The sequence below is a fragment of the Mandrillus leucophaeus genome, unplaced genomic scaffold, assembly GCF_000951045.1.
Source record: "Mandrillus leucophaeus isolate KB7577 unplaced genomic scaffold, Mleu.le_1.0 Scaffold442, whole genome shotgun sequence".
In the NCBI taxonomy this organism is placed as follows: Eukaryota; Metazoa; Chordata; class Mammalia; order Primates; family Cercopithecidae; genus Mandrillus; species Mandrillus leucophaeus.
The window spans coordinates 1,771,687-1,799,038 of record NW_012104721.1 but is presented as its reverse complement, the minus strand read 5'-3'; the positions used below and the strand labels follow the sequence as shown (position 1 = coordinate 1,799,038).

Here is a 27,352-nt window from a genome sequence, read left to right as displayed (position 1 = left end):
GACATTTCAGCTTTGCCTCCAGTGCTAAAAAGCACTGCTTAATTGAGACTCATCACTGTGGAGAGGTTTCCTCAGCCTTCTTGGCAGATCCCAAGAACTCTTTTTGACTATAATTGCACTATACACATCTCAATCCAAGCCCACCCCACAGGGCTGTGCCCACATGGCTAAAGCCCATTCTGTGAATTGCCTGTTCCCCTCTCTGCCACGTCTGCAGGAGGAGATCATTATCAGCATCCCAGTTATTTTAGGAAAGCCTGGGGAGCAGAATAAAGCATCGCTGATCTCCCTTGATTCCCAAATTGGGTGGGGTGGGGGAAGAAGACAAAAGCGTCATCATGTTTGGCATCACCCCAAGGTTCTCTACCACTGTCTTCACGGGTCCTCTAACCTACTTTCCCCTTTGTCAGTTCTGCCTCCCTTAGCCTGCTGCTCCAGGGTGATGCGGGTGGCTGCTCAGCTGCTGCAGAGGGTGCAGGAGCTGCCTCCTCCTCCTTCCCCTACCAGCCCTTGGCTCTTTGCTGCTGACCCACGCTCTCTTCCCCATTTTGACAAAGCTGTTAGCAGCTCCTACAAACCCACCTAATCGAGAGGGTTGCAGCTGGCTCAGGGGCAGAAGGAGGAGGAGGTCAGGGCTCAGCACATTGGAAGGGTAAACAAAAAAGCTTAGCAGATCACCCAGATGCTCATGAGGCAGAAATGCTCTACATCTGGGAGCTGATGGACATCTGGATGGATGAACTTTGGGTTTCTCTTCATCCAGTGCTGGTTAATTACAAAGGGGCAACCTGTGCTTCTAAACCAGATAGGGTTTATAGTATGGTGAATCTAGGCAGCTTAGCTGACAGTAAGTTGAGAGTTTTTCTTATCAAAATGGATAATATTACTAGTATTACTAACAACATCATCATCAGTGGTAGATTGTGAAAATGGCCATGATTATTCTCCTTTCTGAATCCATGTCCTTACAGCACTTCTCATCAAGAGGTGAAGTCTGTTTTCCCACTGTGTGAATCTGGGCTGGCCTCCTGACTTACACTGGCCAAGAAAATGCGGCAAAAAGTGACAATGTGGCGGTTCAGGCCTCAAGAGAACTTGCACACTTCTACTCTCTCTTTGAGGCCTGTTGTTGCCATGTGAACAAGCCCAGGCTAGCCTGCTAGAAGAGGTGAGACCACACAGGGCAGGGATGAGCCAGCCCAGCTGAGGCCATGCTAGATCAGCCTACAGTTCTGCAAGATCAGCAGAGCTGTCCACGTGACCCCCTGCAGATGCAGGAGGAAGCCCAGCTGAGACCAGAAGAACCATCCAACTGAGCCCAGCCTGAACTGCTGACTCACAGGACTTTGAGTGAAATACACAGGTTTGTTTCAAGCCATTAAGTTTTGGAGTAGTTTGTTATGCAGCAAAAGCACACTAATAAAAAGTTTGTGTGTGTGTGGGCAGGGGGAGTGGGGGTTCAATGACAGGATTTAAAAAACATAATTAACAATAAAGATTTGTCACACAAACATTATAGCAATATTGATAGTATATTAAGTCAAACAGAAACATGTTGCTTACTATCTGACCATACCAAAATATATTAGCAGGATTTGAGACTATGAATCATATTGTTCAACCTGCCCAGTACCTCTGTACCATCCCATGAATGTTGCTCCCTCTGGTGGTGGATGTGCCTGGTACCCACTTACCAGAATCTTGGTGGTGTAGGCGCTGTTGATGGCGATGGCATTGACCAGCAGCTCCATGGTCTTGGTGTTGATGGAGCTGGGGTCAGGGATCTCTTTATAGTGGACGTCACCGACATACGCCTGTACCACTGTCATGCGATTGGTGGTCAGCGTGCCCGTCTTGTCTGAGCAGATGGCTGTGGCATTGCCCATGGTCTCACAGGCATCCAGGTGGCGTACCAGGTTGTTGTCTTTCATCATTTTCTGGGAGAAGGGGCAAGTGAGAGGGCATCAGTGAGGAGAGGGGCTGGGGAGCATGAGGTGCCTGGAGGCACTGGGTAAACATGTAGTAAATAAGGCAGAGCCACCACAGCCTGCCCCTTTGCTTCCCGCACTTGTAAAGGATCTTGGTTGCTGCTGTCTCCTACACCTGGGCTTCTTCTGTCTGTGCATGGCCCTTTTCTTTCTCTTTTAGTATCTGAACCATTTAAAAGACTCAATTGAATTTATTAATTTGGATTATAGAAGTAATCTACATTCTTTATGGGAAAAAGGGGGAAAGTTAAATAAGGTTGGTTCCTCTCTGGGTACTTTAAATATTTTTCTCTTACAGACTAACATAAGTAACTATTCCTTATTTGGTCATGAATTTTCTCAAATGTATCATCTTTCACTGGTGCCTGGCTTTCATTGTCATTTTAATTTTACCAAAAGTAAATAAATTAGGATATAGGAAAATACCTGGAAAAATATCAAAGTGTTAATGTCATTATTGCTAAATGATAGAATTATAGATTTTTATCTTTTCTATGACTAACATGTATTATCACTTGCATAATAAAAACCACACATTTCTTTAAAAAATATGTACACAAAAGGGAGAAAGAAAACATATTGACTGTTAGCTACCGTGCACAACTAGGTACATCTTGTAATCAACATCCTTTTTCTTGAAATTTATAACAAAAATGGAGTATTCCTAGTATTCCTATATGTAATATTTTCTTCTATCTGTCTTTTTTTTCTCTCTGGCCCAACTCCACACTCATACCTTCTTCTAGGTTCTCAAACAAGTAATGCAAATGGAGTAATTCTCAAGGAAATACTGTTCTTCATGCAGGCCCTCCTGACATAGCAGCTGAATGAGATAGAGTTCTAGGCTGTGCCTAGGAATTTGATTTCCTTTATTTTGCTCCTCATTATAACTCTTTATAACCAGGGTAAAAAAGAAGTGCAGTTAGAATAATTGTAATAGAGCTTTATGTTACTAAAAATGAGTATTAGCAGGATTATATTCTTTTGCAGTTTCTCCTACTGTAACTTGTGACAATAGTAATAATAAATGCATGTTGAATGATCAACAGCAACTTGAATTTGCAACACATGTTACAGTTTGCAAAGTCTTCTCGGCTGTTTTAAGAATTCTGTGGCATATGAGAAGATTCTGGTAATCCATTTTGGCAATTGAAGAAATCTAGGCAAAGTGACTGACCAGGATCACACACCTGGAGGGGTTTAAGGCCAGGATTTGAACCTACCTCCATTTAACCTCACAGCCTGGACCTTTCTATCGGGCCTCAGCCCACTTGCACTCTCTGAAGAGGGTTCATCTGTTGGGCTCAAGAATCTTTAAGTCCGTACTGTCCAATATGGTAGTCACATGTATTGTGACTATACATGTATAGGGTACTGAGCACTTGAAATATGGCTATTCTGAAGTGAAATGTGCTGTGAGTGCAAAATACACACCAGATTTAGAGGATATTATGAAAAAAATGTAAAAGTAGTAGTTCATTTATAATTATTATATTGATCACATGTTGGATTGATAATAATTTTGACATACTGGGTTAAGTACATTACATTATTAAAATCAACTTCACTGATTTCTTTTTACTTTTTTAAAATAATGTAGCTACTAGGAATTTTTCTTCTTTTTTAAAAAAATTATTTTATTTTGTAGAGATGGGGCCTCACCATTTGCCCAGGCTGATCTTGAACTTCTGGGCTCAAGCGATCCTCCTGCCTCGGCCTCTGAAAGTGCTAGGGATTACAGGCATGAGTCACCATGCCTGGCCGCTACTAGGAAACTTACAATTGCACATGTGGGTCCCATTCTGTCTCTTTTTGGGCAGTGCTGATCTAAGTGGTCAGTCATCTTTGTGCTCCTGATGGTGGCTCCCAGGTCCAGGCTCACAGAGGGCACAGTCTGCCTCTCCTGTGTTGGGGTGCTCTCCTAAGTTTATCAAGTGTCTGTAAAAGTAACACTACCTAAGATGAGCGAAGGTAGTGGGTGCCAGAGATACGAACTACAGAAGGCGCAGAGCCTAAAAGCATCTGTATATGATTCTCCCAAACGAGCTCTGTGCAACTTTCAAGGACATCCCCAGGCTCAATGAAGTGGCTGTGGAGGCCCCCTACTCATGACAGTCACCCTCTGCTGGCCCCGGGTCCCAAAGTAGCCTCTTGCTGTGACCTGTCTGGGCTTTGGTTTGTGGGGACAGAGTTTCTTTAAGAACCCTAAAACAGGAAGATGATAAGGGCCGTATCTGTTACAAAGAACTGCCACTTTCTGGCACCTGTCTGGAGATCTCTTTTCTGTATGAAATTACATCGGAGAGCCCAGCCCAAATTCCAGCTTGGAAACTGATGCTCACCATGCCCTCTGGAGGCTCTGCCAATTTCTCAAGAGTGAATGCCTTGTTTATAAACATGGCCACGCCTCCACCCTCGCAGGGACATTCAGGCATGGGGCGCTGGAAACAGGAGTCCTACGCCCGGCCCTTCCAGGTGGAAAACACATGGGGCAAAGGGAAAAAATGAGACCCGGGTGTGAGAACCTGGGGGTGACCCAGTAGCATCAGACTGGCAGTGACTGGGTTCCACAGACAGCCATGGCCTGGGTGCAGTGGAGGTGCAGCTCTGCCATCAGGTAGCGCTTAGAAAGGTCCCAGTCCTTGGAAAACATTCATGACTCCAGCTCTTCATTTAACTGCTTTAAAATTTCTTATATTTTTAGCCTCTTTCCAGAGGGGAGGAGGCTTCCATGAAATCAGACTTCCTTTTTGTTTTTGGCTTACCCCTCTCACTTTAGGGAGCCACCTCTGAGATGAGTTTTACAAGCGCTACAGTTACCCGAGGGGCCTATGTCTCAGACCGCCAGACTTCTGTGTAAATTTGGTGGGGTAACGATGAATTCTGGCTTGCACGGTGATGTCTTTACTATTTTTAAAAATTTTTTGAGTTGATTATCAATGTCTAAAAATCGCAAGTTAATACATTAAGTCCAGATTTCTGGCTTCTCTTGGAAAAAGGTGACAATGTGGCAATGCTGGGTCTGCACCCCTGCAAGACGGCATGTGACTGGGCTGAATAACAGCTGCCTCTTCAGCCAGGGTATGGCTCTCTGGTTTGCCACAGGCCCCTGGACTCTATGAAAGTGTCAGAGTTTTGGGGTCCTGCATACATTCTTTTGAGCTCCCAGGGGGTCTATGGGCTTCTTCGTTCATCTCCCAACCCCAGCACTGGCCCCAATGATCCCCCAGGCCCTCGGCTGCAGCTGCATCAGTCGGCTGGTCCTGCTCTCCTCCCCTCTCACCTTCACTGAGTAGGCCAATGAGATGGTGACAGCCAGAGGGAGCCCCTCGGGCACGGCGACCACCAGCACCGTCACGCCAATGATGAAGAACTTGACAAAGTACTGCACGTAGACAGGTGTGCACTCAGGCAGCCACGGCTTCTTGTTGACCACGAAGGTGTCCACGGTGAAGTACAGAACCAGGATGATCACTGTGATTGCTGACATCACCAAGCCTGCAATGTGAGGGACACATGCTCGAGGGGTTCCAGGAAGTGGAGGCCGCGGGTGGTGTGGACCAAACCTTTGGCTGAAAGAGCTCTGGGTCAGGCTGACCCCAGCTCACCTCCCGGCTCCGCCACTCCTTGCTTTGTGACCTGTGGCAAGTTCTTGAGACCTTGATCCTCACCGAGCCTCAGTCTCCTGCTCTGTACAATGGGGATGCATATTTCCTCCGCAGGATTTTGTAAGGCTCAAATGTGGTAATGCATGCAAAGTGCCCAGTATAGTGCTCAACACATAGTAGGTATTCCGACACATAGTAGGTGCTCAAGAGATGTGTGCCAAGTGACTGTGTGAATAAATGGAGGAATGGTTTGCATAGAGCTTTCACACAATAATGATGTAAAGTTGGTATCATTTATTTATTCATTTATTTGACAAATACCTTTTGAGCACCTATGACACGCCAGGCACATCTTAGTTCCTCGTTTGGGAACTAAGGACACAGCAGTAAAGAAGATAAGAGTTCCTGCCCTTGAGGAGCAGACATTCTAGAGGAGGAGGAAGACAAGAAACAAAAAAACAAATACATGAACAAGACAATTTCAGATATGGCTACACACTGTGAAGAAAAAGGCTGGGATGATGTGATAGAAAGTGACACTGGGGGAGGGGGAGGTAGGGAGTGGTTACTTTGGCTAGAGTGGCCAGGGAAGGCTTCTTGGAGGAGGTGATATTTGAGCAGACACCAGTAGCATGGTGACCTAGGGAAGAACATTCTATGTAGAGGAAATAGCAGGTAGCTATTTTTCAGATGACGAAACTGAGGCTCAGAGAGGGGAAGTGACTTGCTTGCAGCCACAGGCGAGAAAAATGCTGTAACTGTAGGAATGCAGCTGGGGACCTGTCCTGATCCCCTGGGGGTTCCTCTTGCTAGTTTAGCATGCCCATCCCCTATCTGCTACAGGTGCTACTGCAGGTGCTGTGGAGACTGCTCACACCCACAGCCTCTGACAGAGGAGAAGCCTGCTGAGGTGACTGGGTCTGCTTGTCGGGAAGGGCCTGGGAATGCACTCCCATCTCAACCTGATGGCCAACATCCAGTGGCTGACGTGTTAGTCCCAAAGCCCAGCCATCTGCTTTGAGGTAGGACAGACCCTAGAGTTCTGGGCAGCATGGACTTCATCCTGAGGACAGCGAGAGTCACGGAGGAGGCTTGAGCAGAGGAGGGCAGGGATGGATTTGGATTGCTCCAGAGCTCCCAAGGGATCGGGAGAGGCTGGGAGTTCTCTGGAAATCTCAGTTGCCCCTGGCTTCTTCCCTAGCTTGGACCTGTGTCCCTTGCGGGTCTCACCTGAGAGCACCCTGTCAATAGATCTCCTGCTTACTCATCTCAGGGAATTCAGCCCAAGAGAGAGGCAGAGATGGGCTGTGAACCCAGGAGTGCTTCACTGTGAACTCCATTCTTGGCAAGGCTGAGGTGCAGGAGGGAGAAGAGTGAGGACTTTGAAGGCCACGGGGTTGTTCTCATCGCTTAGTTCCTGGCCCTGTCAGTGCCATGTTTCCATGGAGTCTTCTGCCTATGGTGGTGGCGATGGTGGGATAGAGGATAGAGGAAATCCCTGAGCCCATAGCGCTCTACCCCCACCTCCAGCTGCAGAGCCTCAGAGCCGGCTCCATCCCTGTCTGACAGTCGAAGGGGCGGGAAGCCAAGCTCCCAGCAGCCAGGAGCTGTCACCAGGCCCCCAAGTTTAAATATAGACAGCCAAGTCTGTAATCTGCTTCTCTTCCCCACGCGGTGGTATCTATAATTAGAGCTGGGGAGACAGCCACAAAGGATCGAGCAGCCAGGTGGGAAGGCCTTGGTGTTTGCTACCTCGTTACCCGGGAGGGGAAGCCTAGGCCATGCCAGAGGGTCGGGGGCTCACTTTGCAGCTGGGCCAGCGGGGCTCTCACCAGCCATCACCTGCAGTTACCACTTTAGTTGGGATGCCCAGTTTGTTGTGCTGGGGCTCAGACCATGGGCTTCTCCCTGGGCTCCTGGCACTGTCCCTCAACCTCTTCAGTTTTTCCTCTGCACTGTGGCCAGGGTGGTCATGAGAAAGCCCAAACCCATTCCTGTCTTCCTCTGCTCAAGTCTCTTCTATGGCTCCCACTGTCCTCAGGACAAAGTCCGTGTTGCTTGGAACTTCAGGCCCTGCCCCTCTCCAGCTGCTGCGCCTGCCAAGTGCTAATGCCTTGTATGCAGAGTCTCCTTTAACTCCCACAGCAATCTGTGAAGTGGGGACAGCTATTATCCTCATTTTACAGATGAGGATACGGAGGCTCAGAGCTAAGAGAAGTTACTTTCCTCAGTTTTCACAGCCGTTGCCGGACAAGAATGCAGGCCATCTGCTACCAGAGCTTGGGCTTTGAGCTTCACTCTTCTGTATCACTGAGTGCTAATGGAGTGCCTACTGTACACAGGACTCAAACTGGGTGCTGTGGTAGAGAACGGTGGGCTTCAGGCACTCATTCAAGCCCCCCACTTTGCAGATGAGGTAACTGAGAGTGAGCTTGGGGCAGAGCTCTGCCTGGGGTCCCCCTGTGAGCCCTGTCCCTTGCCTCCCACCTGCTGCACTCACCTGCCTTCCCAATCTGCACAGCCAGCTTGGTGAGCTTGCCCTGAAGCACGGACTTCTCCTTCTTGTGCATGCTGGCCTTCTTCCTGTCGTCAGCGTCGCCGCCCTCGGCACTCTTGAGGGGTTGCATCTCCATGGCGGCTGCCCCGTCCTGCTGTTTGGCTGCAGGGGGCAGATCACGCACGTGCACACACACAGACACATAGACACACACATGCAGGTCAGCCCACAGGGTGGAGACACTGGCGCCCACCCCTGCCTGCCCAGGGGAGGTGCTGACTGCCCGGACTGAGCCCCGCATGACTGGTGCAGAAGTCCTGTGATGGGGGGCCTGCCTCTTCCAGCTGGAGCTATGGATCCCAGTGGCACTGACTGCCTCAGACCTGGAATCTGGGACACAGCAGGGACTGATGTTGTTACCCTGGATCCCCCTCTCGGCCTGAACAAGCCCGTGGGTCCTACCCCAGGTGGTCCCTTGTCCTTTCCCACATTCAGACAAGATAGACAGGCTTGGGCTCTACCCAGCTGGTCCTTGGGACCTGTTATGGGATATTAAGTAGCCACTAGACAGGAGGGACAAAAAAGGAGACTTAACATGTAAAACAGGGCGGCCATGGGAGCCAAGTCACTATCCCAGTTGGCGTGGCCTCTTCATGCAGGATGGACTGGAGGGCCCGTAACCCTTTTGGACAGAGACTGAGCCAAACTCCCTACCCCTCAACCTCTAAGGATCTCAAAATCTTCTGCTGAATGGTCAGCAGAGTTCAAAGGCTAGGGAGATGCTGGCCCGTGGGTGTCCCCCTCCTCACCGGTGGACACCTCTTTATTTGGCCTGGCACCATGAGAATCACAGCTACACCCCCAATGTCCTCAGACACCTGTAGGAGTGGATGTGTCTGCCTCTGGCCCCCGCCAGTCCCTGTCTCTGGTGTGACTCTGAGAGCTGGTGGGGAGGGGCCTCAGGGACCACAAATGCCGGTTAATACAAAAGGGTTACCTTTGCTCTGGCTGGCGTCCACATTGCCATCCTGCATTTTACCTACACGACAAAGAATTTTAACAGACAACAGAGAACAGACAACACATGGTCGGTCATCACGAAGACGCAACAGGCCACGGACATTAATGTCACAGATGGAGGGAGGGCGGTGCTGACTGCATCCCTTTGTGTGGGGATGCGGGCTGGGGAGGGCCCTGAAGCAGAAGCAGGCCTGGCCACAGCCTTAGCTGTGGGGCTTGCCAGCTGGGCAACTCCTGATCCTCTAGGGGACTCAGGAGGGAGATTTCTGCTGGAATACTTTTGGCCCTTAGTGTGTTACAGATCAAAGGGCAGTATCAGAGGGTGCAGGGGACTAGAATCTGCTGGAGGCGGTGCAGAGAAGCACTCAGGCCCCCATACCAAGCCTTTTATGACTTATTTGGTGTTTTCTGGGTTGAGAGAAGGCCAAGGGAAACTTGTTCCGTTACATCCTTTTCATTTTCCCATAAAAGAAAACATGCAGACGAGAGAGGAGGGAGGGAGAGAGAGAGAGAGCGGGGAGAGAGAGAGAGAGAGAGAGAGAGAGAGAGAGAGAGAGAGAGAGAAAGGACAGTGTTTCTAGAATGGAGAAGAGTTTGGGTTTGGACAAGGCACTGAGGTCAGTGTGTTCCTTAGTTTTGGGCTTCAAGAGGGATGATCTTTCTCCTTCTCCTTCTGAAGAGTGTGAAGCCACCCAGGGATGACCCCTTGCCCAATGCCCCTGAGAGTGACCAGAGCAAAGAGTGAGCAGGGGTCCCCATGGTGGTATACGAGGGACCCCAAGTGTGGCTGGGTTCTTGGTGAAGTGCCCTGGTCCCCAATGGGGGTGCTGACCTCTTGGTAGGGGTATGGCTCAGGCTAAAGCAGCAGGCTAAGTAGTGTCAGTGGGCACCCCCTTCCATATCAGGGCTGGTGCTGCATCTGGGGCCCCCTCACTCATCAGAGCTGCCTGGGAGGATCCCACTCCAGCCTTGGCCAGGAGCTTGTGGGCTGGGTGTGCAGTGTGGGCACTGGAGGCCTCTGTGTCTTGCCTAGCACACCTGCCTTCACCAGCACCCTCTCATCCCATCCACTGGGCCTGCACACTCACCCGGAGCTCTGCCTGCTCTGCCTACAGGCCTTGCCCCCTCGGGATGGGTCTGAGAAGTTTGGCCACCCATGGATGATGGCTGCAACGGTGATTCTACCAGCTCACATTCCAGGACAACCTGCCATGTGCTGGGCATACACATAGGCTCCGAGATTCCATCTAATCCTCACTACAGCCTCACCTATGAAGGGTGTGCTTGTATTATACCCATTTACAGATGAGAAACTGAGGCTCAGAGAGGGAGATGAGCTGCTTGGGTCTCAGTGGGTAAATGGAGAGCTGGCCCCAAAGTGTGTGCCTACTTCCGTCCTGCCATTGTTTCTCCAGAAGCTGCCGTCAGGGAGACCATGGACACCCCTCAACCCCACTGAGTCCAGGGGAGGGAAGTTGAGGTGGCACTGCTAGGGCAGGGTTCCCCTGAAGTCTTCATTCCGCCACCAACTAGCTTCTGGCTTTATATCTCCCAACTTCATCAGCTTCCACTTTCATAAAACAGGATGAGACATTCACCTCCCAGAGTGCCCCAGTTACCTTCATAACAACCACTTGCACGGTTCAGCCTTTTGCAGTTTCAAAGGGCTTTTGCAAGTGTCATCTCTTGTCAGTCTTCCCAGTATCCCTGCAAGGTGGGGCAGGAGGGATTTTCATCACTCTCATTTTATAGATGGGGAAACTGAGGCCAAGGGAAGTTCAGAGACAGCCTGCATTTAGGAGCATCCTCGGAATAATCCCGTGGCTGCAGGATTAGTTCATCACTGTCACTGTGCCCACTTTCTGGGTGACTCAGAGGGGAGAAGTGGCTTCCCCGAACCTCGCCCAGCACTGTCTGTCCAAGGGCAAGTGCAGAGCTGTCCCCATGGCCTCCCATGGCAAAGGATCAGTTGCCCACCCTGGGCTTTAAAGTGAAAGATCCCCTGTGTCTCTATTGTAAAATTCTTGCTGCTGGATTAAAAAACACAAGAGAAAAAAGCTTTTTAGAGTAAGCAGGAATGAATGACAACAATTATTTTTATTTTCTAAAATAATTTTACTGACTGGGCTCAGGGGCACCAGGGGACTCCACTTCAATAGTTGGTTTTAGAAGGCTCAAAGGGGCCTTTATTTGCATTGCATATTATCAGATGCAATAGCCAGTGTGTGCACTCATTAAGCGCAGCTAGCAATTTCCTCTTTTATTTCCATAGTGAACACGTGGTCAGAAAAATAATCACCAGTGCATATGCTGGAGGAAGGGAAGGATGTTCTGGGAGTGCTGAGGCACAGATGGCCTGGTTTCTCAGAAGCGAGGGACTTATTTGGGGCTCTCCTGGCCAAATTGGTGTTCGCCTGGCCCTGAACTACGGTGGAACAGCCAGCTTTGGCCCCATGTGGGATCTGGAGATGGGCTGTATTTCAGGAGAGCTAGGAATGGGGTCCAAGATGGGGCCCTCAGGTGGGGTCTCAGAGGCCCTTCTCTGTGTCTGGAATCAGATGCAGCTTTTCCAAATGTGTCTATTCCCTCTGTGCGTCATAAGGGGCATGGGTGTGAAGCGCATGGATTGGGAGGATTCCTGGTTAGCTGACCTGATGCATAAGTTCTGGGGAGACAGACCACTAGCTGGGAGACTTGGTAAGTATCACTTCTCTTCCCTGTGCCTCTGTTTTCTCCTCTGTGAAATGGGCCGATGTCAACTAAGGTGATGTTTATGAAAGACACTGGAAAGCACTGTGTGAATGTTGGGAGTTAGTAATGATGTATTATTATTGTTGCCCAGGCTGGAGTGCAGAGGCATGATCTTGGTTCACTGCAACCTTGAACTCCTGGGCTCAAGCGATCCTCCTACTTCAGTTTCCTGAGTTGCTGGGAATATAGATGTGTGCCACTATGACCAGTTAATTAAATTTTTTTTTTTTTTTTATAGAGATGTGGTCTCACTATGATGTCTAGGCTGGTCTCAAACTCCTGACTTCAAGCGATTCTCTTGCTTCGGCCTCCCAAAGTGTTGGGATTACAGGCGTGAGCCACTGTGCCCAGCCCATGATATATAATTGTTTTTTCTTTTTTGAGACAGAGTCTCACTTGGTCTCCCAGGCTGGAGTGCAGTGGCGTGATCTCGGCTCACTGTAAGCTCCGCTTCCTGAGTGCAGCAATTCTCCTGTCTCATCCTCCTGGGTAGCTGGGATTACAGGTGCCCACCACCATGACCAGCTAATTTTTTTTTTTGTATTTTTAGTAGAGACAGAGTTTCACCATGTTGCCCAGGCTGGTCTCCAACTCCTGACCTCAAGCAATCCACTCAGGTTGGCCTCCCAAAGTGCTGGGATTACAGGCGTGAGTCATTGTGCCTGGCCTCATGATGCATAATTAAATGTGATTATAACTATGATTACAGGTCATGTATTACATAGTGACACACTAGTAAATGTAAAAGAAAAATAACTAAATAATAATGGCAATCATAACGCTTCCAAGATGAATGGACCACACCCATCTTTTAGTTGGGGGGTTGGGGGAGCAGGGGCAAAGGGAAAAATTATCACCCTAATTTTTTTTTCCATATCCAAGTCATTGCGATTTGGCTCAGAGGAAGGAGGGGAAAGAACACTGAATTCCCTCTCAGTCGGCAAGGTTCCTTGAGCCTCTCACTTGTAACGTGCTCTCACCTGGAGTCTGGAAAGCCTGTTAAAATGCAGATTTCCTTCAGTTGGTCTGTGGTGGGGCCTAAGATTCTGCATTTCTAAGGAGCTCCCAAGTGATGCGCAGGCTTTGGGTCCTGTGATCACATTTTGAATGGCAGTGGCTTAGAGCATTATTTCCCAGAGTATGTTATGGGTCAAATCAGCCTAGGAAACTCTGTGTGACTCTGGAACTTTCCCCCACACACCAGCATATTCAAGGCTCTGAGCAGTCCTGTAACCAGGACTAATTCTGTAACCAGGAAGAGACCAATTCAATCCAGTGGTTCTTAAACATCTTTGACGGCAGAATCCTTTCCTTGGGGTGAAGACCTCTTAACATCGTTGTGAAACTTACAAGACACACTCCATTGGGAAATCCTGGATCAGGAGGAGAAGCACACACTTTAGAGCCAGCCAGGTCTGGGTTTTGGGTTCAAATCCCAGCTCTGCTACTTTCTAGCTCTGCGACCTTAGGCTAGTGTCTTGGTCTCCTTGAGCCTCAGTTTCCTCATCTTTAAAGTGGGGACAATAAAACCTGTATCATGGGGGTGTCAGGAGGATTAAATGAGATGGTGAACATGCAATGCTTTCAACAGTGCTTGGTATACAGTAGGTGGTAGAGAAATGAACGTTTCCTGCAGTTTCTCTTGGTATATTTGGGGTTTTCCGCTGCAGTTTGGAAGTGAAACTGCCCTTTTTATCTGGGACTGGCCAGCCTGGATGGGGTCTGTATGTTCACAAAGCTCAGCAGGCTCACTGCCGGGGGAAGTGGGTACCCCTCCAGGTTCCTTCTCTCTCAGCCATGGGTTTGCCCACATGGGTTCTCCTTGTTACCCTCAGCCACCCCTCCCTGAGGCATGACACCTCCCACTCCCCAAGCTGTCCTCCTTCCTCCTCCTGTGCCTGAAATAGACCCACATCAGAATTAGTCCTTCCTGGCAAGGCACTGCTCACAGAAGTGCCTTACTCAGCCCCGACACCTACTAGGTACTTCCATCTTTGGTCATTTTGAATGCAGGTGGCTTGGGCAGAGGTCTAGGGCAAGGGATGGGAGGCTGCAGGGAAGAAGTCTCCATATTATGCAGGAGTGGTGAGGAGTGAATGATATGATATAATGGATGAGAAACCCATAGCCCAGTGCCTGGTATGCAGAGACGGTGGGAGAAAGATTTTCCCCTGCCCTCGGCTCCTCTGGGGCAATGTTTTCATGATGGAGCCCTAATGGCTCTCAGCAGTTCAGGAGTAGACTGGGGGACTATTATGTTACCTAATTTGAGGGTGGGGTTGGTATCTGAGTAAACAGAAGCCTTGTCTATTGCTCTGGAACCAGGAGGGGATAGAAATCCGAAATCTTCTGAAGGCTTTAGGGCGAGTGAATGGAATTCCTTCCTGCCTGTGTGTCAGGAGGTTAAGATGCAGACCCCAGTACACAGTGGCAACCCCTCTCCCCCACCCTCCACCCCAAGACCCAGGACAAATGCTCCAGCACAGGCAACAGCAAGAAACACCAGTCCACATCCGAGGGACAGAACCAGGCCCGAGCCCAAGCGAACCCCCTGCCCGTTGGCTCCATGAAAGAGAAGAGGAAGAACTGTTTACTGGTGGCTCAGCCATGCTACGGGACGGGGTCAAGGAGCTGAATCCTGGCCTGGGTCCCCTTGCCTCGAGGAAATTTTAGAGCCGAGGAGTAGAGCCTTTGCTGGGGACCCAGATGCCAGCTTCAGCCCAAGCCCTGATCCCAGGCCTTCTTCCCAAAGCCAGGGCCAGGAATACGCTTAGGAGAGGGCCACGCCAGGTGGGATGCTGCTTCTTGGGAGCCAATCCGAAGCCGAAGTCTTGTCTCTTGTCTGGGCTCCATGGGGGTCAACGGCCCGGCAGGAGCCAGCACCTTTTTGGCAGCTGCAAGGCTGACAAGGTGCAGAGCTGACTCCCCGGCTGTGGCTCCTGTCTTAAGCGCCTGCCCCATGTGAGAGGGTGACTGTCCCAGCGGCCCATGCACATCCGAGATCTGTGCAGTCCAGAACAAGGAAAGAAAGCCCAGAGTTGGGGTGGGGGTGAGAGACGCCCATCCAACCACGACCAGGAGCTCGCCGTGGGAGACATACCATTGACTAGGCTGGCATTCGCACTATCTGCAGCATTTGAAGCTGCCGCACCGTCTGCTGCTGCAGGGGGGTGGGAGGGATGGAAAATGCAGTGTCACAATGGAGAAAAGCAACAACAACAAAGACATGAACCAACTTGCAGGGAGATAACATGACTCTATTCTTAAAAAAAAAATTCTCCGTTGGAAACCAAGAAACTCACATTTGGGGTGGGGGTGAAATGTTCCATAGAGATGCCGCAGAGGTCAAGGGGAGAAACTCAGACATGGAGGGGCTTTCAAATAAAGCATGGTGGATGACGAGGGCAGTTAGGTGGGATGGTGCTGGTCTGTGCTGAGGTCTGGACCCTGCTGGTCCAACCAGTCAAGAGAGTCCCCTGGCAGAGAGGGCTTCATGAAATGAGGGGATTTGGCTGCCCACTGGGGGCCAGGAGTGGAAAAATATTCACCAGGCAGTGCAGCGTGGGCATGGACCACTCAGAATGAGTATTCTCCATGACCACCATCTCCATGCATCAGGGTGTTCTGGCAGAACATTTGCTAATGGTGATGACTTTGACTTAATTGGATTCATGCCCTTGATTCAGGCCACTGCCTCTTTCCTTAACCGGCACTCCAGACTGCTTTGGGAACTCTCATGTGAGATGCCCCCCAAATTTAAAAGGTGACATCAAGCATATTGCATTTTGTATATGGGACAGAAAAGGCACTAGTGAATTTTTCTTAATTTAGAAATTAAAAGTGATATGAGATGGCTAAATTCACACCTTTTGCTCTTTCTTGGGGGTGGGGAATAGTGTTCTATGGGCAGGAAGAGGTCCCCCTGGGTGAAGCACACAGTTGCGTGAGGGCATGGGCTCCCCGGGGGTGCTGGTGGGGAGAGCAGGGCCTGGGGAGGGGGGCCCTGTGATGATGAGCAAGCTTTGCATGCTGGTATGCAGGGCTAAGAGTGATGTAGAGATGGTGGTGGTATCACTTGGCATTGGCCGGTAGGGTGAGGAACTGTAAAGGCAAGAGGGTGGAGTGGGGTGTTGGCTTGTCCCACAGGGCTGGCATCACACGAGGGCACAGAGGAGGGTCTGGGGGGTGGAGCCACCCACAGGCATGTGGCCTCCTCCAGCTGTGTGCTGGTGGTCTAGGGGCAGGGCCCAATGACCAAAGCCTGCTGCTATTTCTAAAAGCCCATCTACCCTGAGGGTGTCTTACTGTACCTGGTAGCTGAAGGCCATCCCCCTTCTTCACACCTGTGTGATGATTTTTGAGACATATTAATGAAGGAGAAGCACACAGCCTCATCTGCCCATGCGTGCACACACACACACACAAACACACACATGTGCATACACACATGGCCATACACCTAGGGTCATCCTGAAATGGGGACATGTGGTGGGCTCTAAGCAATGTTCCTAGTGGAGGTGATGGGATAGGAGGGCAGAGGGGGCCCAGCTGAGACCATGCTGCTCATGGTGGCCTGAGATGCTGGGTTGCTCCCCCAGGCTTCCTCTGCCACGTTCCCTCCACATTCCACCATCTTCTTTCCCCATGAGGCTATTTTTCTGACATCTCCATCTCACTGGAGTGCAGGTGAATGCTCAGCGAAGGACCCTGAATTGTGCTTCTGGGGCAGTTGAGGCTTGTCTTCCTACTGGCATTTAAAAACCACAGATCTGGCCCACAGAAGAGTATGGGGGCACCTTCCCCTCACCCAAACCTCAGTGAGGTGAAGACAATGGGTACAGGCTGCTGCATCCTGCCTACCTGCTCAGATCTGCCTAACTGCTGTCATTGTGGAATAGGGCTCAGCCATCCTGACCACAGATTCAAACCCAGCATGTGCACACTCTCCTTACGTCCTCTGGGACTCTTGGTCAGGACTCTTTCCTCAGTTTCAGCCTTAGCACCCCTTTACTCTCTCCAGCCTTCTAATTTCTCAGAACACAGCTCAGCTCCATTGTTCCTGCTGGAGGGGCCACCATCATCTTAGGGGACCCCCTAGAAAATGGGTTTTGCCTTCAGGAACAAGTAATCTTCAATCTTGACCTAAGCTCTGAGCCTGATTGGCACAGAGAGCTGGAGGGAGCAGGGCTGCCCCTAAAATGCAGGGGGTGGGGCATCTGTCCTCTCATCTCCCTTCTGGGATTCTAGAAGTTCTGAATGTCACAGATACTCCTCTAGAGCTTAAGGAAGGAGACAAAAGACTGAAAATGTGAAAGGGGGGCTATCTTTGAGATTAAGTGTGGTGACAGGTAAGGAGTCAGCTGTGCTGGGACTAGAAGCCTGGGCCTTTGGATTTGGGCCTGGCCTGACGAGACTTGAGCTTTTTGTGTGAGCATCTCTCCCTCTGTTCTGAGAGACAGTTTTAGCCTGGGTGGTCAGCCTGCTGCATTTAGGAGACCCCAGTGAATAAGGAATCTTATTTTCAAGGAAGAGGAAGAACTAGAACTCAGATAAGATGGCAACACTGGAGAGCAAACTCATAATGGTTGATTTGGAGTCATGCATCTGGCTGCCTTTCCCAGAATCTCCTCTGCCCATGTCTTGGATGAATCTATGCTGGGTGGATTTTCAGTTCTGCTCAGTGGAGTTGACAATATTGGAAGGAATATGCTTGGGTGGGGATTTCTACTCAATACTGGAGTAATGATGGGACCAATTGATGCTGGCTGTTTCTACCACTTGAGGCTGGAGACTCAACAACATGGTCAGCATCCTTGGCCTGGCCCAGAGGGGAAGGAGGGGCCTCCATGACATGATTGGACAAGACAGAGACTGGGACAAGACCTGGAGATGGAACAGACAGAGCCTACCTGGCCCATGCAGGCCTTAAGGATGCAGGAGGTGGTGGCTGTCAGCACAGGGTGTGGACATAGAAGGCACTCAATAACTATTTTGTTGAGTGAACAAATAAACAAACAAAAAAAAAATGTGGCCTTAAGAGCTCCTCTCCTGGTCTGCAAAGGAATTAGGCTTACCTTTTTTGTCTTTCTTCTCTTCCTCTTCACCACCTGCCCCCAGCAGGGTAAAGATGATGCCAGTCTGAGAGTTCACACCCACAGCAGTCACCAACATCCGTCCTGAGCCCTCCATCACGTGGGTCCCTGGGAAAGGAGACAAAAGCCAAGTTACTATTGCACAGTTGAAGTCCTCTCCCCAAAGGAGTGAAAAAATGTGGTCTCAGTCAGCTCCTGGCTCTTTGCCTGCTGAGGCCATGAGGTATCACCTATGGTTAAGATTCACACTGTGTGTGTGGTGGGCCCTTTTAAGATGCTTTCACCTCAGGACACTGCTGGGGTGGAAACACTGCTATCTATCAGTTCTCAGGTACCCCAAACATCTCCAGGCCCACCACCTACTACCTGCCCTGGAGGGTCACTTCCTCCTTCTGTCTTCTTCTCCCCACTCCTCTCCCACCCTTACAGACATAGACATCAAACTCCAGGAGTGTTATCAGTGTCCATGATGCCACTACACACATTACAAAAATCACAGATTTTTTTCATATCACTTTACAGCTATTGTAGCATTGTTGTTGCTCATCTCTATTTTATAAATAAAGTGGTTATGTGACTGCTTGCCAGATCTTGTTATTCAGTGTTCTAATAAAGTACACTCATTACTATACCACACATTTTTTTCTACTTTATGCCAATATAATTGGTTTCCTTTGTGATCTCAGTGGGATCTTACGGGACCCCACGCATTTCATTTTATGCATTTCAAGGCTTTATTTGGAGTAGGAGTGGCACATGATGACACCAGACTACTCCAGGGGTCTATGTTGCAAGAAAGGTTAAGAACCTCTTTCCTAGAACTTTAGATTTCTCAAACTGGGTTCCAAAGGGCCCTGAAATTCTTTCCAGGGGTTGGAAGGGTGGCTACTGGGGGGTGAAGGAGGCCTTTGGTCAGGGTGGCTCTACTTCTATTTGTTTTATCACTGGGGCTTCAGTGTCAGCTTTTGTTTCATGAAAGAGTCTTGTTGCCGCTTGCAAGCAGCCTCTCCACCATGCAGGCTCAGAGAGCAACTTGTCCAACAGCAAGCAAGGGCTTCAGAGGGAGGATAAGCTGCACAGGGGGAAGAAATGTGGTCTATACACTCAATGGAGTATTATTCAGCCTTAAAGAGAAAGAAACTTGAACAGGCTACAACATGGATGAATCTTGAGGACACTGCAGTAAGTGAGCCAGCCACAAAAGAACTATAAATACCATATGATTCCACCTGCATGAGGTCCCCAGAGTCATCAACTTCAGAGACAGAAAGTAGAATGGTGGGTGCCAGGGGCTGGGGAAGGGAAATGAAAGTTAGTGTTTAATGGGTGCAGAGCTTCAGTTTGGGAAGATGAAAAGACTTCTGTGGATGGATGGCGGTGACGGTTGCACAACAACGTGAATGTACTTAGTGCCATTGAACTGTACACTTAAAAGTGGTTAAAATGGTAAATTCAATGTTATGTGTACTTTACTATTAATATAATTTTAAAAATTGGAAAAAAAGCCCACTGAAGCCATGGCCTCACTGGGGAAGCAAAGATGACCCCAGGAGGACAGCTGGGACCCAGTCTGGGAAGTGAACAGCAGCTATGCCCACCCAGTTCTAGCAGCGAGAGAATGCGGCACTGCTGATCCTTTGTCCTTTGACTGGTGCTAGAAGAATCTGGATCCTGGAAGGTTGGCTCTCCAGGCACACATTTTTTTTCCCGTTTTTATTTTTTGCTACTCTGGGTAGAAAGCTGTATACCATGAGGGACACACTACCTTCTCAGATGGGGGAGTAAGAATTCCACCCTGGCCTGGCCGGACAGTGTCACAGAGGCCTTGACAGGCACGACAGTGACTCTCTGACATGCCATGCCTTGCTTCTTGAACTCACTTCTGCTTTTTTTTTTTAGGACAGATCCTCCCCTTTTAACCCAGCTGGAGTTGAGTGGCACGGTCCTCTCCCACTTGCAGGTTTTGCCCCTGGGTTTCCGGCCTTTTTCTTGCTTCGGCTTCCCAGTTGGTTGGGCTTCCGGGTGCTTGCCCCCCGGCGGGGTTTTTTTTTTTTTTGTATTTTTAGTAGAGATGGGGCTTCACTGTGTTCGCCAGGATGGTCTCGATCTCCTGATCTCGTGACCCACCTGTCTCAGCCTCCCAAAGTGCTGGGATTACAGGCGTGAGCCACCGCGCCTGGTCCACTTCTGCTTTTTAGAGTTCTCCTTTCTGTCGCCTTGAGACTGGGTGCCACTTCTTCCTGTTTTCAGCATAACTTATCTCTCGCTGTGTTTTGGTTTGCTTCAGATTTGAAATCTATGTCAGGAAACTCATTAGGATTGTATCTAAAATAAGGGTTGAGGGGTTCTGAGTCAGGACCTAAAGAGCTTTCCTTAAGCAAGGAATCTGTTTTCACTTTTTAAGTGGCATCGTCCACCTTGTCCCTTTCCTTGTAGGATCTGAGTGATATCCCAATGTTGTGTGTGTGCGCACCTGTGTGTGTGTGCATGCTTGTGTGTGTGTGTGTGTGTGTGTGTGTGTGCATGCTTGTGTGTGTGTGTGTGTGTGTGTGTGTGCGGGCAACAATCTAGCCTCTTGGTTTGTAGGATCTCAGGATCTCAAAGGGCTTTACAGAGAGACAGACTCTCCAGTGATTCCTTTCAGGCAGGTAAATGTCAGCCTTTCCATGAATAGATGCAGAAACCAAGTCACCAAGGCTCACAGAGGGGGCGTGCAGAACCCAGATTCTCAGAGGGCAAGCTCTTTGGCCATTCCCACGACAGAAAGACAGTGCTTTTATTTTTTCCTCTTGGCAGGGCACAGTGGGGACCACAGAATGAGCTCAGACATTAGCTCCAGGCTGAGCAGCCCAGGCCTGGTGACTTCTCATCACAGGCAGACTCTGGAGCACCCCACCCTGCTCTGTCACCCTGCTGAGGCCCAATAACAGGGCCTTGTTTATTATAATAACTTGCTGACAAGATGCCTCCGTGGGCACCGGCTTGGCTTGTTAGGGTGCCAGGAGGAGAGGTTGTTATGTGTCAGCATTAGACAGATAAGAAACTGGGGTCTCATGGTAGGTATCACCGGAGACTCTTCAGAGGAGAGGAAGGAACACTACATTGCATTCACAGGGCACAGAAAGCAGTAGCAGCCACCCAAGCTGACCTCCTGTATAAGCAGAACACCTACTGTGTGCAGGGCACGTACTGCCTTCCATGCTCAATGATCTCATCTAGTCCTTAAACTGGAGGAACTGAGGCTCGGAGTGGAGGAGTGGCCTGCCGAGTCACTCTGCTGGTGAGGGGCAGAGCCTGGACTTGAACTCTCTGCTGTCCCTGAGCCTGTTGTCTTTGTTACCTTCCACTTCGCCTCCAGGGGACAAGGCCCTCACATTCTGGTCTGAGACACATCAGTAGAAAGGTTCGTTGGATATGAAGGCATTGGTTCTCCGGCTTAGGTGGCAACCAAGAGGCTGCTCCCCACCTCCCAAGCCAAGACAGGATGGAAAAAGATGCAGGGGGCCAATTTCCACCCAAGATAATCAGACCCCCAAATCACCTTCTAATCTAATCGCTCCCATCGCAGCAGGGAGCTGGCAGCTCTACACCCACATCCGGAGGCAAGGAGGTGGGAGGAGGATGCCAGAGAGGGGCTTAGGCATAGAGCGCTCCCCGCCCAGCCCTGGAGATGCGCCAGGGTGTCCTCCAGAGCCCAGCAACAGCCAGGGCAGGGGAGACGGGGCATCCACAATTTCCCAGTCTTCCCTCCGTCTGTTCTCCGGTATCCCTAAGCCTCTGCTCTTACCTGTGTCCCCCCAGTTCCATTCCCCTCTTCGAGGGTTTGGAAGCCTCCCTGAGGTCCAAACCACTTAGTCAGCGCCCCCTGGATGAGACCTCAGCCTTGTTGGGCCCTGGACACTGAGTCCTGTCTCGTGGCCTTTGCCCTTGGAGCGTGCACAGCTCACTGGGCCTTGGTGTCCACCCCCCTGGCCTTCGTTCACAGTGACCACCTGAATGCCCTTCCTTCACCTCTTGTTCAAAACCTCCTCCACAGGATGAATGCCCTTCGCCTTGGGTGGCCCTCCTGACTCCCACTAGGGGACTTCATCTGTCTCCTCTGAATCACCTGCAGTCTTCTCTGGGGGTGCTTCCAGGCCTGGCTCCTTCACATGACCATGAGCCCCCTGAAGGCACGGTCTGAGTGGGAGTGTCCTCTGGGCCTCCCCCGCACAGCCTGGTTTGGAGCTGCAACTCCAGCACATTTTTTTGTACTATTTTGAACTTTCCAGGGTGGTCTCTTATACACATCTAGCTATTTTGAACTTTCCAGGGTGGGTATGTACTACATATACAATTGGGAATACTGACACCCCTAATAAATCATCTTTATGTTTTGCAAAGGGTCACATTCATCCCAGCTGTTCCCCCTCCTCCCACACCTCGCTGGGCTGTGCCCTCTCCTCTCCCAGGCCCTCCTGCCAGGGGAAGACTCCAAAGGACTGGGGCATTTCCTAGGCTGTCCCCTCCAGCTCCACAAGTCCCCTGCAGAGGACAATGCTTAACACCATGGCAGAAGCAATTAATAGTAGAGCCACAGACGTCCAAGTCAAAGGGCAGTGGGCTAAACCTCTAAAAGGACGACCACAGGGTCTTTGGGTAGGGGGCAGAGGTGGGAGCCTCTTGGGGATGGAGGCCCTGATAGGGCCTAGTGGGACCTCACTGACCACAGTCCGTTGGGCAGCACACTGTAGCCCCCACCTCCTCTAACTGCCCATGGAGCCCTTCAGAAGACAAGCACGGGGAGGGGTGGAGAGAGAGCCCTAGACCCGGAAGAGGGCACCTGGGACCTGGTGTCTAATTCTGATTGCTATGTGACCTTGGGGCCAGCCCCTCTCCTCTCTGGACCTGTTTTGTCATCTGCAGAGTGGGGAGGGAGCTGGCTTAGGTCACCACATCTCAGCATAGTGTCTCAACACTCCGTCCCAGGAAGAACAGCCCAGGGCATGTCCTGGGTGGGGTAGACAGCTACATCTCGGGAAGAAGAGGGTGTGGAGAGGCCGGCAGAGGCCTGTGTGGACAGAATGACCAGATGGCACCCCCTTCTGGTGGACAGCTCCACAGTCCTTCACTTGATGGACAGACATGGTGGGGTGTCAACTCCATGCCAGACTCTTGGGCCTGTGGGAGGGCCCCCCGTGGTCCCTGCCCTCCAGGAGCTCACAGTCTAGCTGGGGTCAAGGAGAGCAGATAGGCACACAGATCTACAGCAATGCAAGAAAAATCAACCAAACGATGTGGCGGGCCGGAGGGGACACAGCCAGGCAAAAGTGGGAGGTGTCCCAGTATGATGGCGGTGGGCGGCCGGGCCAAAGCTCAGCGCCCACTAAGGGAGAAGGTGCCTGAGCGGAGAGTGACAGAGCAGAGTCTTTGCTTGGTGTTCAATAGGGAGCCACTGAGAGTATTTTTGGGTGGAGGCGGAGGAAGGAAGAGAATATCTTCTGAGCATTCATGATGTGTCAAGTTCCATCTGAGCCCCTTTTCGCTCAGCTGCCACAGTCTGTGAAGTGGTCAGCCTCACCTCATTTCACAGATAGGGCAGCAGCTCAGGGAGTCACCTCTGTATTCAGCCCAGGAAGGCAGAGCTGGGATGGAAGCTGGTCTGTGGCTCCAATCTTGTGCTCTTTCCACCTTGGGGACAAAGTTGGTGGGAGAGCTGCCTGGAGCAGCCCTGAGGAGCGAGAGCGGGGTCGGAGAGCGGTAGGGAGCTACCAGCCATCCCATGGGTAGGAGGAAAAGGGAGCCCAGGCTCAGGGAACACTGTGGTTTCCGTGGATGGGACTGTCTGTCCCATCCTGCCCAAGCTTCTGTCCCTGTCCTAGTCCTGTGGAGGGGATGTTCCTTGGTCTCTGACCTGGCAGCAGAGAATGGCCAGGACCTTCCCAGCTGCAGGCTCAAAGCCCATCCTGGCCTTGGGCCTGTCCTGAACAGCAGGACCAGCCCTGAGCTGGTCCAGATGGTGGCAGTCTTGGAGCCAAAGCCTTCTGTGGTGGCTCGTGGGATATGCTGAGCTGTAGGTAGCAGAACTGGGAAGCCTCCTTTTGCAAAATGGGGTTTCTGAGCCCAGAAAGGGTGAATGACTGAAGTTAGAGAGCATGTAGGACAGCAGGCACTGGACCTAGGGTTCCTTGATCTCCTGGGTGTGACCTTCCAGGCCTCTTTCTGGACAGGGAGAGGGGAGAGGTCATCTCCTCTAAAAGGGTTCCTTCAGTGGGGAGAGGCTGTGAAGAAGGGATAGAGGCCATTTCTGGGGGATACTATCTGCCTCCAGGCCCAAGCACCAAACAAAGCCAATAGGATTCCCAGCCCAGACACAGTTCTTCCATTATTATTGTGATTAATGCAGTTAATAACACACGCTCACAGAGCACGAGGCAGTAGGCAAAGTGTCCTCCTCACAACAGCCCTGTGAGGTAGGTTTTGGCGCAAGTTCAATCCCCAGCCCCTCTGCCCACCACTTTCTGGCTCAGAGAGCTTGAGTGATGGCCCAGGGTCACACAGCTGTGAGTGGTGGAGCCGGGACTTGAACCCGTGCTCTATCCACTACACCCCGCTGCCTCTCATGGAGAAGAGGCAGGGTAGTGTAATGGAGAGAGTGCGGGCCGAGTAGCATACTGGGCCTTCTGCAGTCACGGTGTCGTCCTAGGCTCCCTGGAGGCGGTGGCAGTGGAGGCAGGTCCGGCTCTCCCATGCCTGGCCTTCTGCTTGGTGGGGTGGGCAGCAGGCACTGGGATGTGGGCAGAGGGTTTACCGATGTCCTGCATGACCTCATGCTGTTAGTGCTCCGGCTGGCAGGGGTAAGGGGGGAGGGTATGTCGGGGTCTTGCAGGGGTTGAGCCATTGGGCCTGCTGGAGCCAGGCCTTGCTGTTTTTTGAAGACAGCCCCGCCATCCTGGCCCCCTGGCTCTAGCCCCTTTCACTGCCACATTGATGGCGTCTAGTCTAGTACTGCATTTCCCAGTGGAAGTTACTACAAGATGCTTCAAAAAGGCCACCCTAGTGGGAAATAAAGTCCATTCAGTCTTTGGAGGCAGGCTTCTGCATAGGGGCTACAGGAAGAGCCCAGAACTGGGGTCTGGCTCCCGCCCTGCCCCTGACCTCTGTGGGGCCTTACACTTCTGATCTGGGCCTCAGTTTCCCCAGCTGCAAATTGGGATAGGACCAGGGTCCTCTAGGGATCATCGAATCCCCTGAAATGCTGCAAGATCAGGCGTTTGGGCATCTGGGATCACTGCTTTAGTGGAACTCTCATGGAAGTTCATGACCTGGGAGGGTTTAAAAAACACTGGCTTTCCAGGAAGACAATGAAAAGATGAGGCGCTGCTCCATGTGAAAGGAGACCAAAGAGGCAGGATATCCAAGTGGCACATAGGGCCCCACAAGGATCCTGGCCTGGAGAATGCTGCAGGCACAATTGGCAGAATGTGAATATGGATGGCACAGCAGGTAACAGTACTGCATCAATGTCAAGTTTCCTGAATTGATGGCTTGTTGTGGTTATGCATGAGAATACCCTTGCTCTTGGGAGATACAGCTGCAGTGTCTAGTGGGAGAAGGCCATCACATCTGCATGATGAGGGGGAGAGTGAGATTTGTCAGAGAGCAAAGAGGGCAAAAGTTTAGCAACAGCCAAATCAGAGTGAAGGGCATGCCCATATTCTTTGTACCATCCTTCCAACTTTTCTGAAAGTTTGAAATGATCTTAAAACACAAAGCTAAAAAATAGGCCTAGGTCAGAATTTGCACTCTAGGTCCCACCCATATGTGGCTTGACCCATAGGGACTTTAAAAAATGGGAATTTCTTGCTAATACTTAAACATCGAGAGCTTGTACAGGGAAATCTGGATTTCTGGCACCTCTTGCAGAGCGAGCACTGAGGTCAGATTGGGCTGGCACTTCTGCAGGCAGCAACAGGAAGCAGCTGCGGTCTGGGTTTGGCACCTGTGCTCTCCCTACCTGGCCCTGGCCCTGCAGACATACGAGTTTGCAATTTCTGAACATTTTTACTCTGTGCCATCTGAAGATACACCAGACACAGGCTTGTGTCTGCCTGTCTGTCCTTGGCAGACAGTAAGTAAGGTAGGGGGAAACCTGCCTAGTTTTGGTGATTTCCTAGGTGCCCTGAGTGTTGAGGTCATTTGAGTCTTTCTGAAGGCTGGTCTGCCCTCATTTGTCGGATGGGGAAACTGAGGTTCTGAGGGGCAGAGGCCACAGTGGGAGCAGTTGGAGGGCTGGAATCTGGGTGTTCTGCCTCCAAATGCCACGTTCCTTCTACACCATACAGCACCTCACACCTGCAGGGTTTGTTTGCAAAGGACAGCCACATGTGTGCATGCCTGGGGTCCCCACAACAGCCCTGTGGGGTAGGCAGTGGGGGCCCCACCAGCTCCACCATTGCACTGACAGAGACACAGAGGCTCAGAGAGGTGAAGGGACCTGTCCATCGTCACGGGCCAAGCATGATTGGACCAACTGACCAGAACTGAGTGCTTTCTGCCCTCTTCTAAGCTGAACCAGTGCATGAGATGACACTATGGCTTTCTCAACCACCATAAGGACCCCACAAGTGTCCCCAGCCTGGTCCCTCTGTGTTGTTCGTCAAGGATCATCGGACTGGAAGGCCCAGCAAGGCCTCCCCGCCCATGTAAAGGGCCCATGGTGGCTGGTTGTGCACAAAAATGAGCATTCATATGGCTGTTATGCAGGGAGTTCACAACACCGGGGAAGAAACTAATCAAGGAACACCCCCTGGGGGAGGCAGGCTACTGCAGGCCGAAGGCAGGGAGGAGTTGGATGATGGAGAGGAAGGGGGTAGCCCAGAGAGGTGGGAAAGGGGAGATATTTGAGATGAAGGATGAGAGGGGGAAATGGATATTTCTGGAGGTTCCAGATTTCAACACAACCTCATGAGCTGGGGCCATAATCAGAAGGGGGAGAAGCTCGTTGGAAGTCCCTGGCTAAGGAGGAGTAGAGTTGGGATTGGAACTCAGTCTGTTTCACCCCCAAGTCCAGGCCCCACCCAAGGAATGGGGAAGGGGACCAACTCATCTTGAGCCTCCCTGTGCAGCACTGTGCTAGTGGATCCACTTACATCATATCATGAACGACATTCTTATCGTCCTCCCAGGGAAATGAGCTCAAAGAAGTAAAGCCATGTGCCCGAGGCCACACAGCAAGTTCACTTGAGAGCTCAGGTCCTGTTCAGCTCAGCCTGACGCTCTGCTCTACCACTCTGCACAGCTTCTCCCCACTCACTCTGGAGGACAGAGCCTAAGGTCTGCAGGGCCCAGGGGTGAGCTGGGCACAACCTTCTGAGAGCTTCCAGCTTAGAGCTCCCGGCTGCCCAGACCTGTGTG

At 51.0% G+C, this 27,352-nt stretch overlaps 1 protein-coding gene across 1 annotated transcript in view; it reads right to left on the bottom strand.

Annotated features, from left to right (window-relative positions):
* ATP2B2 (ATPase, Ca++ transporting, plasma membrane 2) overlaps nt 1–27,352 on the bottom strand; it is a 187,247-nt gene that overhangs the window by 45,935 nt on the left and 113,960 nt on the right. The window contains exons 6-10 of the mRNA XM_011994148.1: nt 17,939–18,064; nt 9,091–9,132; nt 8,097–8,255; nt 5,272–5,486; nt 1,695–1,937 (exon numbers count right to left, since the gene is read on the bottom strand). Of these exons, the coding sequence (XP_011849538.1) occupies nt 1,695–1,937; nt 5,272–5,486; nt 8,097–8,255; nt 9,091–9,132; nt 17,939–18,064 (785 nt within the window). The remainder of the gene's footprint in view (nt 1–1,694; nt 1,938–5,271; nt 5,487–8,096; nt 8,256–9,090; nt 9,133–17,938; nt 18,065–27,352) is intronic.